Source organism: Puma concolor, chromosome E2 (genome assembly GCF_028749965.1).
Source record: "Puma concolor isolate L17-30 chromosome E2, mPumCon1.1.hap2, whole genome shotgun sequence".
NCBI lineage: Eukaryota > Metazoa > Chordata > Mammalia > Carnivora > Felidae > Puma > Puma concolor.
The window spans coordinates 53719397-53734469 of NC_141681.1; the positions used below are offsets into that span (position 1 = coordinate 53719397).

Sequence of the window (15073 nt, forward strand, 5' to 3'; positions counted from 1 at the left end):
TTCTTCTCTGAGACAGGAGTTGCCCAGAGATCTGCAGGCAGATCCCCTTCGAGGTGATTTCTTATTACGGCGTGGCTGCCACCTTTGTCGCCTACCGAGGGATGTGGTTCCTCCTGCCTCCATTGCCCCTGATAAGTGTGGGCCTCTCTGTTTACGGCCACCCGGGACCTGGGACCCTGCTCAGCGCCCTCTCGTTGCCTTCCGGGAAATATAGTCCCTTCAGTATCTCTGGATGGAAGAAGGCGTGGTCCTCGCAGGGCCATCATGCCTCCCCTGAATGCCGGGACCGTGATCCCCTCAGCACATCTCCACTTGCCAAGGATGAGGCCCTCTCGGGATTCTCGTTGCACGCTGGGGGGGCTCATCCCCTCAGGACAACCGCCCAAGTCTCCTACCCGTATAACCACAGGCACACTCCTGGGAAGAAAGTCCGCTTCTTGTCACTGAGGGCTGACTCTGTGCCAGGGCTGTTTTAGCTTCTGGGGAAGACAGTTATGAAAGGAGAAAAAAAAAAAAAAAAAAAAAGATACGCCCCCTGCTGTCTTATGTAGTTTGCATTCTAATGGGGAGACAGAAAGCAAATAGCAGATGCCAAAATCTGTCCTGGAGGAAAGATAATGACTGAGGATGGGGCTCCATTCAGTAGATGGCAATCAGGGGAGGCCTCCCTGAGGAGGTGATAACCGAGCTGGACCTGACGAATGAGGAGCGGTACATCCAGCGTGAAGGAGCTGGGGGAAAGTGTGCCCGAGAGAGAGAGAGAGAGAGAGAGAGAGAGAGAGAGAGAGAGAGAAGCCAGCTACTACAGGCCAAGCCCTCCAAGCTGGAAGGAACTTGATGTGTTTGAGGAAGAACAAAGAGGTGGGGGGTGGTGGGGAGGTGGGGGGTCAGAGAGGCAACGAGGACCTGTTCGCGCAGGGCCTGTGGACCACAGTGAGGACTTTGGCTTTGACTAGAAGGTAGAATTATTGGAAGGTGTTCAATCCAGAAGGGATTTGATCCAACTGGTATTTTGACAAGATTGACTCTGTCTGGCTGCTGGATGGAGAATGGACTGGAAGATTGGGGAAAAAAAAAAAAAGTGTTAGCAGAGAGGGGTCAGGAAGCTGTTATAGTTGTCTAAGCCAGAACGTGGCCAACGAGGGTTGTGATAAGGCGGCAGACCAGAACATCTGTGGAAGAGCAGATGACTGGGGTTATGTTTTGAACGGAGAGCCGAGAAGACTGGAACATGGCCTGGATCGGGCAGGAGAGAAAGAGAAGGAAAGGAGAATTTAGCTTTGGGACCTGAGCCTCTGGGTGAATAAGGATAGGAAGAGAGGGAACGAGGCCAGGGGGAAAGATCAAGAATTCTGGTGTTGACATGCTAATTTTGAGATGCCTCTGGGAAATCCAAGAGGAGAGGTTGAGAAGAAAGGGGGCTAGGTCCGTCTGAAGTCCACGAGAGAGGTGGTAACTGTATAGGAGCCAGCAACGTTCCGTCCCGGGTGGTAGAACTTTCTGCGGTGATGAAGATGGTCTATATCTGCCCGGTCCAGTCTGACGGCCACTAGCCCTGTGTGCTATTGAGAGCTTGACGTGTGGTTAGTGCAGCCAAGGCGCTAAATGTTACTTAACTTCAATTAATTTAAATGGGCAGCAGCTATCATATTGGACAGCACGGGAGGCAGTTTTTTGGTTCTTTTTTCTTCTTTTTCCAGTGTTTAGTTTTGAGAGCGCGCGCGCGCGCGCGCCAGAATCCAAAGCAGGCTCCAGGCTCTGAGCCTGAGGCGGGGCCTGAACTCACGGAACTGTAAGATCATGACCTGAGCCAAACAACCGCCTGAGCCACCCAGGCGCCCTATGGAGACAGTATTTAAATGCGCGGGTCTGGATGAGATCGCCAGGGAGGGAGGACGAAGAAAAAAGAGGAGACAAGGGCACTACTGCATTTAGAATACTGAGGAACTGTCCAACAAAGGAAAAAGTCGTGGAGGTAGCAGGCAAAAATCAGAGAAGGGCAAATCCACCCAGCAAAGCTGCTTCCCGCTGGGAGTGACGGTACCTTCCGCACCCTCGTTGCATGCTGGGAGATGTAGTCCCTCTCGGTGGAGGCTGGGGACTGTAGTTCCCTCCCTGGATGCTGGGCGTGTCCTAGGGTGATGTGAGCTGCTGTAACAGATAAACCCCCACGTCTCGGTGGCTCAGCCCCATAGAAGGCTGTTTCTCACGCGTATAAAACTCAAACAGGTGTTCCTGACCGCAGGGGGCTCTCCTCCAAGGGATGTCTCAGGGACTCAGGCTCCTCGCTCTTGCGGCTCTGTAATCCCCGAGGACCTCAGAGCTCTCTGCTGGGGCCTCTGCCCCGGTGCTCAGGCAGGGAGGAGAGTCAGGTGCACGGGGAGGCGAGAGAGCTTTGACGGATAGGCCTAGAACTCAGTCGCCAGGCGACACCTACCCCAGGCCTAGCTCTGTGCTTCAGCAAGACAGGCAGAGGGGTCTGGTGAAGAGCTAGGCCACCGGGGTGCCCTTGTCAGCTGCCGGGAGATGAGATCCCTCTTGACCACTGGGAACCGAAGGCCCCTCAGGGACTGCTGGGAGCTGTGGCCTCCGCACGTCACAGGGCCTGACACCCCCCTCCTCCCCGCGCAGGAGAAGGGCTCCACCTTCCTGCAGCTGGGCTCCTCCACAGAGCAGCAGCTCCAGGTAATTTTCGAGGTGCTGGAGGAATACGACTGGACGTCCTTCGCAGCGGTGACCACGCGTGCCCCCGGCCACCGGGCCTTCCTGTCCTACATCGAGGTGCTGACGGATGGCAGCATGGTGGGCTGGGAGCACCGCGGGGCCCTGACGCTCGACCCCGGAGCGGGCGAGGCCGTGCTGGGTGCCCAGCTCCGCAGCGTCAGCGCCCAGATCCGCCTGCTCTTCTGCGCCCGCGAAGAGGCCGAGCCGGTGTTCCGGGCCGCGGAGGAGGCGGGCCTCACCGGGCCTGGCTACGTGTGGTTCATGGTGGGGCCCCAGCTGGCTGGAGGCGGCGGCTCGGGCGCCCCGGGCGAGCCCCCTCTGCTGCCAGGAGGCGCCCCACTGCCCGCCGGGCTGTTTGCGGTGCGCTCGGCCGGCTGGCGGGACGACCTGGCCCGGCGTGTGGCGGCCGGCGTGGCGGTGGTGGCCAGAGGCGCCCAGGCTCTGCTGCGTGACTACGGCTTCCTGCCCGAGCTCGGCCACGACTGTCGTGCCCAGAACCGCACCCACCGCGGGGAGAGTCTACACAGGTGAGCTGGGGTTGCCTTAGGAGGGCTGTGGGAAGCCTCTAGAGCCGGACTACCCGCTCGCCGGCCGAGCAGCCTCGGACGGGTCGCGGCCCCTCTCAGAGCCCCGGTGTTCTCTTCTGTAAAGTGGACACAGTGGGGTCTCCTTCCTGGGGTTACACTAGGTAACTTGGAAAAGAAACACCCAAGACACAGTGAGTGTGTGATTACAACAGTTCGCGAGTTTCAGACGATTGTTTGTTTGTTTCACAGCGTAATGTCTCTGAAATCAATACATGCCTGACGATTGACGGCTTCTCGCGGTTTAATTGGCAGTGCGTTTTTCTTTCCTTGTGGTACATAGACATAATGATACATCTTAAGGATTTATTTATTTTTGGGAGAGAGCGCGCGAGCGGGGAAGGGGCAGAGAGGAGGGGTGGGGACAGAAGAGCTGAAGCAGGCTCTGCACGGAGAGCAGCCAGCCCGAGGCGGGGGCTCGAACTCACGAACCGTGGCAATCGTGTGGCGATCGGCCTGGGCCGGAGTTGGACGCTCAACCGACTGAGCCACTCAGGCGCCCCGAGTTACATCTTCTACTTGCGGGCACCTCAGATGTGGTGAAATGCATCCAGAGTAGAAGCTGGATTTCAGTAACAAAATGACCCCAACAATTCAGTGCCCCAAACGAGGTACACGTTGTTCTGTCGATCCGGAAATGAGGGGCACCTGGCTGGTTCAGGCGGTAAAGAGTGCGACTCTCCATCTCTGGGTTGTAGGTTCGAGCCCCACGTGGGGAGTAGAGATCACTTAAAAATAAAATCTTAAAGGGGCGCCTGGGTGGCGGTTAGGAGTCCGATTTCGGCTCAGGTCATGATGTCACTGTCCGTGGGTTCAAGCCCCCGCATCTGGCTCTGTGCTAACAGCTCAGAGCCTGGAGCCTGCTTCGGATTCTGCGTCTCCCTCTCCCTCTGCTCCTCCCCCGCTCAGACTCTGTGTGTGTGTGTGTGTGTGTGTGTGTGTGTGTGTGTGTGTGTGTGTGTGTCAAAAATAAATAAACGTTTGAAGAAATTTAGTAAAATAAAATCTTAAAAAAAAAAAAAAATCCAGACAGGAGTGTTCCAGGCTATCGCAGGCTCTGTTGTCCCAGGTGATCATTCAGGGACCCAGGACCCTCCCGCCCTGTTGCTCTGCCCCCCTTCTTTGCGGGGTCCAAGCTGCGTCCTTGGCGTGTCTGAATTCTAGTTCCTGAGGAGGAAAGAGAGGAAGTGGGGAGCGAGCGATTTCCTTTTTGGGGCAAGTGCTACAGCAGGGACAAGGCATCCTTTCCGTTGGCGAGAATGACGTCATGCGCCCGGGGCTGCCTGGTTGGTTGGCGACAGTGGCGTCCATGCAGATTGGTGAGACGGCAGTTCTGATTGGCTGGCGCCTGCGCCGTGCGAACTGTTAGAGTTCGAAGGTCCCTCCTGCGCGTGGCGGGGCGCTGGCCGCCGGGAGGCCTGGGAAGCGTGGACTCTGGCTGGACAGGCCAGAGGAGGACAGGGTTTGGTGGGAAACAGCATCTCCACCGCAGGAAGTGTCGGCAATGATGAGTCTGGTGACAGAACAGTGGAAGGAGAGCCCTCTGATCCTGAAGCGAGGGCGAGGGGAGCTTAGGAAGAGGGGGTGGGTGGGGCTTAGGACGAGGGGTGGGTGGGGCTTAGGAAGAGGGGTGGGTGGGGCTTAGGAAGGGGTGGGCGGAACTTAGGAAGAGGGTGGGTGGGACTTAGGAAGAGGGGTGGGCGGAGCTTAGGAGGAGGGGTGGATGGAGAAGAAAACCTAGGGAGAGTGACGTGAAGTTGGTGACTTGGGGAACAGGAGCCAGGGACGAGGAGGTGAGGCGAGCATCCCTCGTTCATAAATACTTACTGAGCGCCCGCTGGGAACGAGGGCTCGTGCTGGGCTCTGGGAACACAAGAGATGAATAAGCCCATGGACTTCTCTTCAAAGAACACAGGGTCCTGGAGGGGTGGCAGACAGGGACGGGATAATGACAACACGGTGTGCGGCTTGCAATCCTGGGGGTGGCGCGGGCATTGTGGGAGCGCCAGCAGGAGTTACTGTCTGGGCCAAGACATTTCGGGTTGCAGGGAGCAGAGACTCATTCAACTTTCCTGAGGGAAAAGGGGGTTTATTGGCAAGATAAACACGCACAGCAGCCCAGACGCCAGGAATTGAGGCCAATCTCTTTCTGATTGTGTCCCTCTTACTCTCTCGGTCCCTGCCTCTCCCCCCCCCCCCCGCCCCTTCCCGACTTGCCACGCTCCGGTTCTTCCCACTGCTCACGCAGAATCTCCGCTCTCTGCTAACCCTCATCGGTTCATCCCATCCTGTCTACCACCCATCCCCCCGCCCCCAATCTCGCAGCCAACGTCTTCCCAAAGAAAGAATTCCATTGGCCCCAATCAGCCTTCCAAACGAGGCTGCACAGTCACGGGTCTGCGTATGGAGTCAGGGAGGTTTCCAAGACGAGGAGCTCTCTGAGCTGAGACCTGACAGTTGAATTGCTCAACTCACTCATTCATTGAAAAGCCCTTTACTGCCTAGTCTTCTGTGTGCCAAGCACTGCCTTAGACACAAGAGTACATAGTATTATTAGAATAAGGTCCCCGCTCTCATAGAGCTTACCAGCTCATAGCAGAGGCAAAAACAGCGAACAGACAAGACAAGCAAGAAAACATACCAGCAGGTGATGAAACAGGTAGAACGTGATAAGAAATGCCCAGGATTCCAAGAGCGGCTCGGAGTTCACCAGAAAATAGTATTCCAGGCAGAAATATCAGCATCGTACAAAGGCCCAGAAGGGAGAAAAACTCAGGCAGGTGGCTGGACCCACAATAGCTCAGGGGGGGATGAAGGTGGGAGAATTAGGGGTTGGGGGTGATGAGGCTGGGGAGGTAGAGGGGGGCCAGGCCATAAGGGCCTTGAATGCCAGGTTGAGAGGCTGGACTTTGTTCTGGAGCACTGGGGAGCCATGGGGCAGGGGTCCAGGAAGCCTGGGGCGATGGAGAGGAGGGATGAGGGGGGCAGGGAGGTGGCACTTGGGGACTGATGGCCTGGGCAGGGGGAGCAGGGGGCGTGAGGATGGCCACTGAGGGTCTGGTGCAGTGACCAAGGCCCTGTGGCAGGCGTTCACGGTACAGGTACCATTGCATAGTGAACGGGGAGTCCCGAGACCCTCTGGGGCTTCCCCCAGAGAAAGGGACACTTGAGCTGAATCTTGAAGACATAAGAATCAATCAGGGTGAGAAGGGACAGAAGAAACATTTTCCAGGCAGAGAGCACAGCACCTACAATGGTCTAGAGATAGGAAGCCACTTGATACGTTTGGGGGACACTTTGTTGTTGTTGTTGTTAAATTTATTCCTGAGAGAGAGAGCATGAGCAGGGGTGGGGCAGAGAGAAAGGGAGAGAAAGAATCCCAAGCAGGCTCCTCACTGCCAGTGCAGAGCCCAGACTCAGGGCTCGAACCCACGAACTGCGAGATCATGAGCTGAGCTGAAATCAAGAGTCAGACACTTCACCGACAGAGCCACCCAGGCCCCCCTGGGGGACACTTTGCATTCAGTGTTAGTGAGGCACAAAAAGGGCTCAGGGCAGAAAGAATTTGAGGGTAGGAAGGGTTCAGAGATGCGGCTGCACAGGCAGGTGGGGCCAAAACACACAGGGTCTCTAAGAGGACCTCAAACTCAGGCGGAGGGTCTGGGACCTTGTTCAGGGGGCACTGGGCAGTGAGCAGAGAGTACCGAACAAAGAAAAAGAAGATTTGGGTGTTCAGGATCTGGGGGGAGAGGCTCCAGCCAGGGGCTGAGGCTGGTCCATAGAAGGGATTTTCTCTGCCTTCACCCGCCTAGGGCCAGTCCAGGTACCCACATGTCCCCTCCCTTCCTCCTGGGCAGGTACTTCATGAATATTACCTGGGACAACCGGGATTACTCCTTCAATGAGGATGGCTTCTTGGTGAACCCCTCTCTGGTTGTCATCTCCCTCACCAGAGATAGGACCTGGGAGGTGGTGAGTCCCAGCCCCAACCTCAGGCATGGGAGAGGGTCCGGACTCCTGGGCACTGAGGGAGAGGGCGTGGGGACCCAGACGCCTGGGTCCTGGCAGAGAGAAGGGCTGAGGTCCTGGACTCTGGCCTCTGAGGGAGGGAGGAGCCTGGACTTTTAGGTCCTGGCAGGGGGTGGGGGGGGGGTGGGGGGGTGGGGGGGGGGTGGGGGGGTGGGGGGGGGGAGTGGGAGCCTAGACCTGTGGGTTCTCATGGGGCCCAGACTCCTGCATCTAAGGGAGAAGGAGCTGGGAGCCCGCGCTCTGAGGAAGGAGGGCCGTGATGGGCAGAACATTCTGGAACGTACCCTCCACCCCCGGAAGGAAGCCTGAATCCCCTTCTCTTGGCCAAGGTGGGCAGCTGGGAGCAGCAGACTCTCCGCCTCAAGTACCCGCTGTGGTCCCGCTACGGCCGCTTCCTGCAGCCTGTGGATGACACACAGCACCTCACCGTGGCCACGCTGGAGGAGAGGCCCTTTGTCATTGTGGAGCCCGCCGACCCCATTAGTGGCACTTGCATCCGAGACTCCGTGCCCTGCCGGAGCCAGCTCAACCGCACCCACAGGTGACAGCCCGATCTCCAGGAGTTCCAGTTTCAAACTCCCTTGAAGTCCGGCAGCCCTGGCCCCAGCCCCCTCCTCCCTTGGCACTCAGCCCAGTCACCTTGGACCAGTCACGGAACTCCTCCGAGCCTCAGTTTCCCCAGAAAGCGCTAGCCATAGTTTTAGCTGCTGCTTGGCTCTCCCTCCATACCCTCACCCCATGGGGGAGTCTGAAGTGGGGGGTCCCCAGCATCCCCAAGCCTGCTCGCTCCCCCGCAGCCCTCCCCCCGACGCCCCCCGCCCGGAAAAGCGGTGCTGCAAGGGCTTCTGCATCGACATCCTGAAGCGGCTGGCGCAGACCATCGGCTTCAGCTACGACCTCTACCTGGTCACCAACGGCAAGCACGGAAAGAAGATCGACGGCGTCTGGAACGGCATGATCGGCGAGGTGAGGCGGGATGCGGTCCGGGGAGGAGCCGGGCTGGGGCGGGGCCAAGGCGCCAGAGCCCTGGGGCCGGAGGGGCGTGGCCCGAAGGAGGGAAGCTGGGCTCGGAAGGGGCGGGGCCGGCCCCCCGAAGACCCGCCTCGGCCGCGGGGCGGGGCCACGGGGACGGACGCGAGACGGCGAAAGGGGCGGGGCTAGGAGGGCGGCACCCTGAAAGAAGGGGGCGGGGCCGAGGGGGATGCTGCCCAAATCCGGAGAGCGGGTTCTCGGAGCCTCACGGGGCCTGGGGCTACCTCCTCCCACTCCCGTTCCCCGCCTCTCCCATCCGCCTTTCGTGCCCCACTCTGCGTCCCCCTCATCCACTCTCCTAACCCTCTCTGTCCCCCTGTCTCTGGTCTCCTGGGGCCGGGCTTGCCCACCATCCTCCTCTATGTGCTTGAGCCAGCCGGGTTCCTTCACCCCCTTCCTTGCCCTCACCCCAGGTGTTCTACCAGCGCGCCGACATGGCCATCGGCTCCCTCACCATCAACGAGGAGCGCTCCGAGATCGTGGACTTCTCTGTCCCCTTCGTGGAGACGGGCATCAGTGTGATGGTGGCACGCAGCAATGGCACCGTGTCCCCCTCGGCCTTCCTCGGTGAGCCCGGGGCCCTGGGACGGCAACACTGGGGCAGCTGCGTGCCCGGGTCCCAACCTGGTGTTGCCTGCCCCCGCGGTGTGACTGGCCAAGTTGGCATGGCTTCTGAGCTTCGGTTTCCCAGTCTGTAAAACGGGAGAAGCCATCTTACCACGAGGCCCAGGACACTGGAGCTTCAGGAACCTTCTCGGGCACATTCTCCTCAAGGCCCTGCGCCTTGCATTCTTGGAGTCATAATTCTGTATGGTTTTTTTCTTAAAGACACCCCTCCAAATTGTATAAGCTTCAGGCCCCACAAGCCCCAAGTCTTCCCCTGTATATGAGATGAGGAAAAGAGATTAGCTTGGTAATGGCACATAGTAAGCGCTCGATTCACTTATCGGTGTTCACCGAGTACCTATCATGTGCCGGGCTCCGGGGCTGCACGCAAATCCCTGTCCTCTAAGAGCTCTTGGCCTCGTGGGGAAGACAGACAATAATCTCTTAAACGGATCCATGGGACGAAATCACTGCAGGTGATGATGAAGAGGATGAGAAACTAAGCCAGGGGAAGAGTTGGAGAGGTACAGGGTCGGTGCCATCAGGGGAGGGCAGGAGGGCCCCTTTAGGGAGGTGACTCGGTCCTGTGGAGATCTGGCTGGAGGGCGGTTCCAGGCAGGGGGAGCAGCGGGCAAAGACCCCCAAGGTGGGAACGCGTGTGGAGTGTTTGGGAAACGGAGCGAAGCCTGTGTGGCTGGAGGTGGCCGTGAGAGGATGGGAGGCGAGGACCGAGAGGGAACAGAGTGGATGATGCAAGGGCCTTGGTGGCTCTGGTCGGAGAGTGGGGTTTCACTCTTGCCGCGACGGCCAAGGTTTTAACTATAGGTGGTGGGGGAGGGGGGCATATGATCAGATCTAGGCTTATAAAACATCCCACTGGAGGCCCTGTGGAGGCCGGAGGCCCCCGGGAAGGCAGAGGTCCGTGCAGAGCGGTGGTGGGTGTGGGATAAGAAGATGACAGTGAGGGTGAGACAAGGAAGGAACCAGTCCTGGGATGCGATTGGGAAGCTGACACCCAGCGGGTTGGTGGCCTTGAGGCGCACCGGGTCGGGATCTCACTGACCGAACTGGGAGACAACAGCAAGAAAAGTGCACATCAGGCCAAGGGCAGCAGGGCACGTCAGTTCTCTCTTGCTCTCTGAAGTCTGGGCAAAGCTCCTGGGAGCAGAAAGGCCGGGAGACAGCACAGCTCTTCCTTTGTGTTTCGTTTCTGTGTATTTCCCCCCGACAACATCTCCGTGGCCTTCTCTTTGCACCAAGGTCCCTGCGGGTACACCCTGAGAGGCACATGGGGCCCCTGCTTCAGCAGGGAAGTGACAAGGTCGTACTTGTGTGCCACGACGTTGCCCAGCGGAGGCAACAAGAGCGTTCCCGGATGCCGCAGTGACAGTCCGGGTGGTGACCCTGCTGTGACAGGGGCAGTGCTGGCCGCTTGCGCTTGGCCCAGGGAGGTCAGATCACCTGGTAGGAATCTCGGGGAAGTGGCGATTTGGGTTTATTGTCAGTGAAACCTCCCGGAGGCGGTGTGAGGAGGAGACACACGGATGCGAGTTTGTCTGGTAGGTAGGTCAGGGTGGTGCCCCTGTCAGGGGAGCGGTGGAGACAAGGCAGAGAGGGCGAGGCTCATTCTGGAACTGTGAGTTCTGGCTGGTTAAAGCAGTGGGTTCTTGAGAGAGTGATCATGCCGGAAAGGAGCGTGGAAGCGAGGCTGAGGGGCGGTGACTTTGTCACGGAGGCGCTGGGGAGCCACAGAGGGCTATGGGCAGGGGGGAGGCCAGGTCACCTCTGGGTGCAGAAGGATCCTCTAGGGCTGCAGGGGCCGGGGAGGGGGGTGGTGGCTGGAGAGGGCAGACAGGGGAGATGGTCCAGGGGAGAGAATGAGGTCTGAGCTTGTTGGCTGAGAGAGTGGAGAGGGGGGCCGAGTTGGGGGGGCAGAAGTCGGGGGGACAGGCTGTGGCTGGTGAGGGGGAGGGGGGAGGGGTGTGCAGCTGGCAAATGGCGGGGGTTGGACTGGATGGATGGCGGGGCTCCCAGGATGGGGGGCCTGGGCATTGGCCTCGGTGTGAAACCTGGTGGGTGGCCAGGTGGAGACTCGAGGCTCAGGAAACAGTTTAGGAGACCGTTTATATTTGGTGGCAGAAACCACAGAAGAGGTTGAGGTGGCGGTCTTTGAGAGACACTGTCTCCCAGGGGTCTGGATGGACACTGAGACGGTCCCTGAGATGAGCCTGGGCAGGGGACAGAGCAGGACAGGGTCAGATCTCTGATGCACCATGTTCTCATGTCTGTGGTCCCCCAGTCCTTGGCTTGGCCAAGTCATGACCCCACACCCCCTTGCCCCCAGAGCCCTACAGCCCTGCCGTGTGGGTGATGATGTTCGTCATGTGCCTCACTGTGGTCGCCGTGACCGTTTTCATCTTCGAGTACCTCAGTCCCGTCGGCTACAACCGCAGCCTGGCCACGGGCAAGCGTGAGTCCCCTTCCTCCATCACCTCCGAGCACCCGGACCGCAGATGGAACTATATTTCCCAGCAGCCCCTGGGGGGGGGGGGTAGAGTGGTGGCCTCTGGAGGTGCCAAGAGGCCTTGGGGGCCGCTGGGAATTGTAGTTCCTTCTGCTCCCTCATGGAGTAGAAGGGATTTGGGGTCCATGGTCCCTTCCTGGCCCCTTGCAGGCCCTGGAGGCTCAACCTTCACCATTGGGAAATCCATCTGGCTGCTCTGGGCCCTGGTGTTTAATAACTCAGTGCCCGTGGAGAACCCCCGGGGGACCACCAGCAAAATCATGGTGCTGGTGTGGGCCTTCTTCGCCGTCATCTTCCTCGCCAGCTACACAGCCAACCTGGCCGCCTTCATGATCCAGGAGGAGTATGTGGACACCGTGTCTGGGCTCAGTGACCGAAAGGTGTGTGGCAGGGGAAGGGGGAGGGAGGGGGGCGGGGGGGGGAGCTGGCTGGGATGGGAGGTCAGGTCAGAGTTTGGCCGCCGGGAGGTCAGGGAGGATTCCTGGGAGTCTTTTCCCGGAGAGAGTTCCAAACTGGTAGAATAGAACCTTCTGGAAGAGAAAGGTTGTGTTTCTATTTAAACATTCCCAGGAGGAGAGAGTGTCCCTAAACGTCCTGGGGTGGGGGTGGGGGGCAGCAATGCCAAATGGGCTATTCTAGACCAGTGCCTCCCTCAAACCGTGAGGAAGGGCTAATCTGTGACCTTTTCCCGGTGCAGATCGGTGTTTTTGTAAGACACCATAGAAACGAATTGTGAGAAAAGAAACATAAAATGGAAAAACCAAGACGCGCCGCATTCAAACCCTAAAAGTTTTACTCAGTTTCAACAGACGTAACATCATTCTGGCCAATCGCTCTGGGGGCACGGCACCTGGCGGGCTCAGTCGGCAGAACGCGCGACTCTTGATCTCGGGGTCGTGAGTTCGAGCCCCACGTTGGGTGTAGAGTTTCCTCCAAAAATACAGACATAAATAAACTCCCCTCCAAAAAATTGCTTTAAGTGCTCCCTCCCTCAAGGTCTGTACTTCACCTCATCACCGATCACGGTTTGTTTGGGGACTGGTGATATACAGAGCACGCTTGGAGACCAGAGTGGTTAGCTGACCTATTAGAACCTATCGTGACCCATTAGAAGGCTGAGAAATCAGTTCAGTGAATTGCAACAGCTTTTTTTTTTTTTTTTTCCGAACACGTAATATGTTTGCATCTTTGCTTTGGTCGTATACGCACTTGACGTTGGGCCAACACACACCTGTGTGGCTACGTCTGTTGTTAAAAGAGTGAACTGTTTCCGAACGGATCGGTACATAGCAACCGCCTCTAGCCCCCCCCCCCCCGCCCCCCCCTCCCTGTGCCAAGCGCCTGCCCCTGGGACCTCCCATGATCCAGCAAGTTAAGGGTTAATGCCTGGCACGTCAGGGGCCTCTGGGACCCTTCTGGAACTCTGGAGCCAGCGTCTCTTCTGATCGGACTATGATCCGGCCATGCTGGCTGTTAGAGATTCCCATAGTACTCCTGATCATGTGGACGTATACATGCGTGGACACATATGCACGCATATCTGTAGCTAGCTGCGGATGTATCTGCTGGGTTGGAGTCGAAAAGGGTCGTGGTGAGCGCGCTTGAGAAACGCTTCTGGACCGGGGCGCCTGCCAGATGGCCGGCGTCCCCCAGAACAGAGCATCTGGGTCAAGGATGTCCTTGACCCAGATGGCCCCAGGGGGGCGCCCTAATAACTTCCCATTCTGCCCCAGTTCCAGCGGCCCCAGGAGCAGTACCCGCCCCTGAAGTTTGGGACGGTGCCCAACGGGTCCACGGAGAAGAACATTCGCAGCAACTACCCGGACATGCATAGCTACATGGTGCGCTACAACCAGCCCCGCGTAGAGGAAGCGCTCACTCAGCTCAAGGCAGGGTCAGCGCAGACTCGGGCTGGGGGGCGGGGGGCCGCCGGGGGCCCTGAGGATGCTCCGAGATAGCGAGGGGCCGGGGGGTCGTTCATCAGCCTCAGAGGTCAGCCAGGGGTGGGCCAGCTTGGAGGGCAGAGGTCGTGGACGGCGGGCGCGAGCTCCCCCTTCCAGAAGTAGCGTCCCTGTGGTGTTTTCAGAGATCTAGTAGCTACAGATTCTGGGGCCAGACTGCCAGGCTTGAAATCCTGGCTCTGGCTCTTCCCGGCTGTGTGACCTCGGGCAAGTTACTCGACCTCTCTGGGCCTCGGTTTCCTCCTCTGTAAAATGGGGATAACAGGAGAACGCGCCCATCAAGTTGTTATAAGAATGATTATGGTTCTCATTATCGGTTAGTATAATATATTATTTACTAGTACTGCTGGGCACACTGTGGGTGTTTGCTGTTATTATTATTATTATTTTCAGTATGATCATTAGACCCGAACTCGCCAGAATCCGTACTTGGATTAGTGTTTCTTTTCTTTTCTTTTTTTTTTTTTTTAATTTTTTTTTCAACGTTTATTTATTTTTGGGACAGAGAGAGACAGAGCATGAACGGGGGAGGGACAGAGAGTGGGAGACACAGAATCGGAAACAGGCTCCAGGCTCTGAGCCGTCAGCCCAGAGCCCGACTGCGGGGCTCGAACTCACGCGAGATCACGCGAGATCACGCGAGATCGTGACCTGGCTGAAGTCGGACGCTTAACCGACTGCGCCACCCAGGCGCCCCTTGTCTTTTTAATATATATATATATATATATATATATATTTTTAACTTCAGCCTCCCAAATCACAGGGATAAAGTTAAGTTCAGGCTCCAAAGTACAGACCAAGGTTATAACAAAGCTGGGCACAGTAACTGTCTTCCCTGTTCCTCCTCGATTGCACTATTCAAAGTGCATATATTTCCTTAGCCCCTAGTCTATGCCAGGCTAGTGAAGAAACAGACCATAATCCCGGCTTTGGGGGAGCTTAGAGTCCAGAGATGGGAAATGAACCAGAAACACACAAATGGAGAAATCAGTATGATTGCTCCAGAAAGTGCGGGTGAGTTAGGGCGCGTCTGAATTGGGACATATTCACCAAGGTGTTCAGGGCGGGCCTCTCCGAGGAGGTGACTGGAGCAGAGCCCCAGAGGACGTGAGGGTTAGCCGGGTGGACTTACGGAGGCAGAGGCTTGCAGGCAGAGGAAACAGGTTGTGCAAAGGGCCTGAGACAGGAGTGGTCTTGTGGCTGTAGGGCAGAGAGCTGACCGAGGGGAAGATGAGAGTGAGACACGGGTGTGGGACCTGACGCTGAGGTCAGGGCTGGGTTTTCTTCGAAGGGCAGTGAGAAGCCATGAAGAGGGGGGAATTTAGGCAGGGGAAGGGTGTGATCTGATTTCTGTTTGCAAATGCCCCTTCTGGCTGCCCTGTGGCCAGTGGATGGTCGGGCATCAGCGGGACCAGGGTGGAAGCTATCGCGTCCTCTGGGTCACCGTCCCCAAGGCCCACCCTCTGCTCACACCTCAAGTAGCCACTCCTAACTGAATTGTTTTTTACCGCTCTGTCTCGATTGAAATTTTTGAAAAGAAAGCTAACCGATCCGGTTGAAGGAAAATGTTGGGTACGCATCGCAAAGCGGCGGGGTGGGGGATGGGACGCTCA

The 15073-nt window shown here is 57.7% G+C and overlaps 1 protein-coding gene and 1 long non-coding RNA gene across 9 annotated transcripts in view; one reads left to right on the plus strand and one right to left on the minus strand.

Moving 5' to 3' along the window:
• Positions 1-15073, plus strand: part of GRIN2D (glutamate ionotropic receptor NMDA type subunit 2D) — a 38413-nt gene that overhangs the window by 6011 nt on the left and 17329 nt on the right. For all 3 annotated transcript variants that reach the window (XM_086690278.1, XM_086690277.1, XM_086690279.1), the window contains 8 exons: positions 2632-3251; positions 7166-7280; positions 7667-7878; positions 8135-8303; positions 8783-8936; positions 11320-11445; positions 11650-11879; positions 13233-13393. In XM_086690278.1, coding sequence (XP_086546404.1) covers positions 2632-3251; positions 7166-7280; positions 7667-7878; positions 8135-8303; positions 8783-8936; positions 11320-11445; positions 11650-11879; positions 13233-13393 — 1787 coding nt within the window. The remainder of the gene's footprint in view (positions 1-2631; positions 3252-7165; positions 7281-7666; positions 7879-8134; positions 8304-8782; positions 8937-11319; positions 11446-11649; positions 11880-13232; positions 13394-15073) is intronic.
• LOC147573716 (uncharacterized) lies at positions 3535-8407 on the minus strand. 6 transcript variants are annotated; one of them, XR_015244991.1, is made up of 4 exons: positions 5950-7452; positions 5784-5831; positions 5136-5380; positions 3535-4857 (listed from the first exon to the last, which is right to left on the minus strand). It is a non-coding gene; the product is annotated as an uncharacterized LOC147573716 (long non-coding RNA). The 6 variants fall into 6 exon arrangements; XR_015244990.1 differs by having other exon boundaries at positions 5784-5835; XR_015244989.1 differs by lacking the exons at positions 5784-5831; positions 5950-7452 and adding an exon at positions 8241-8407.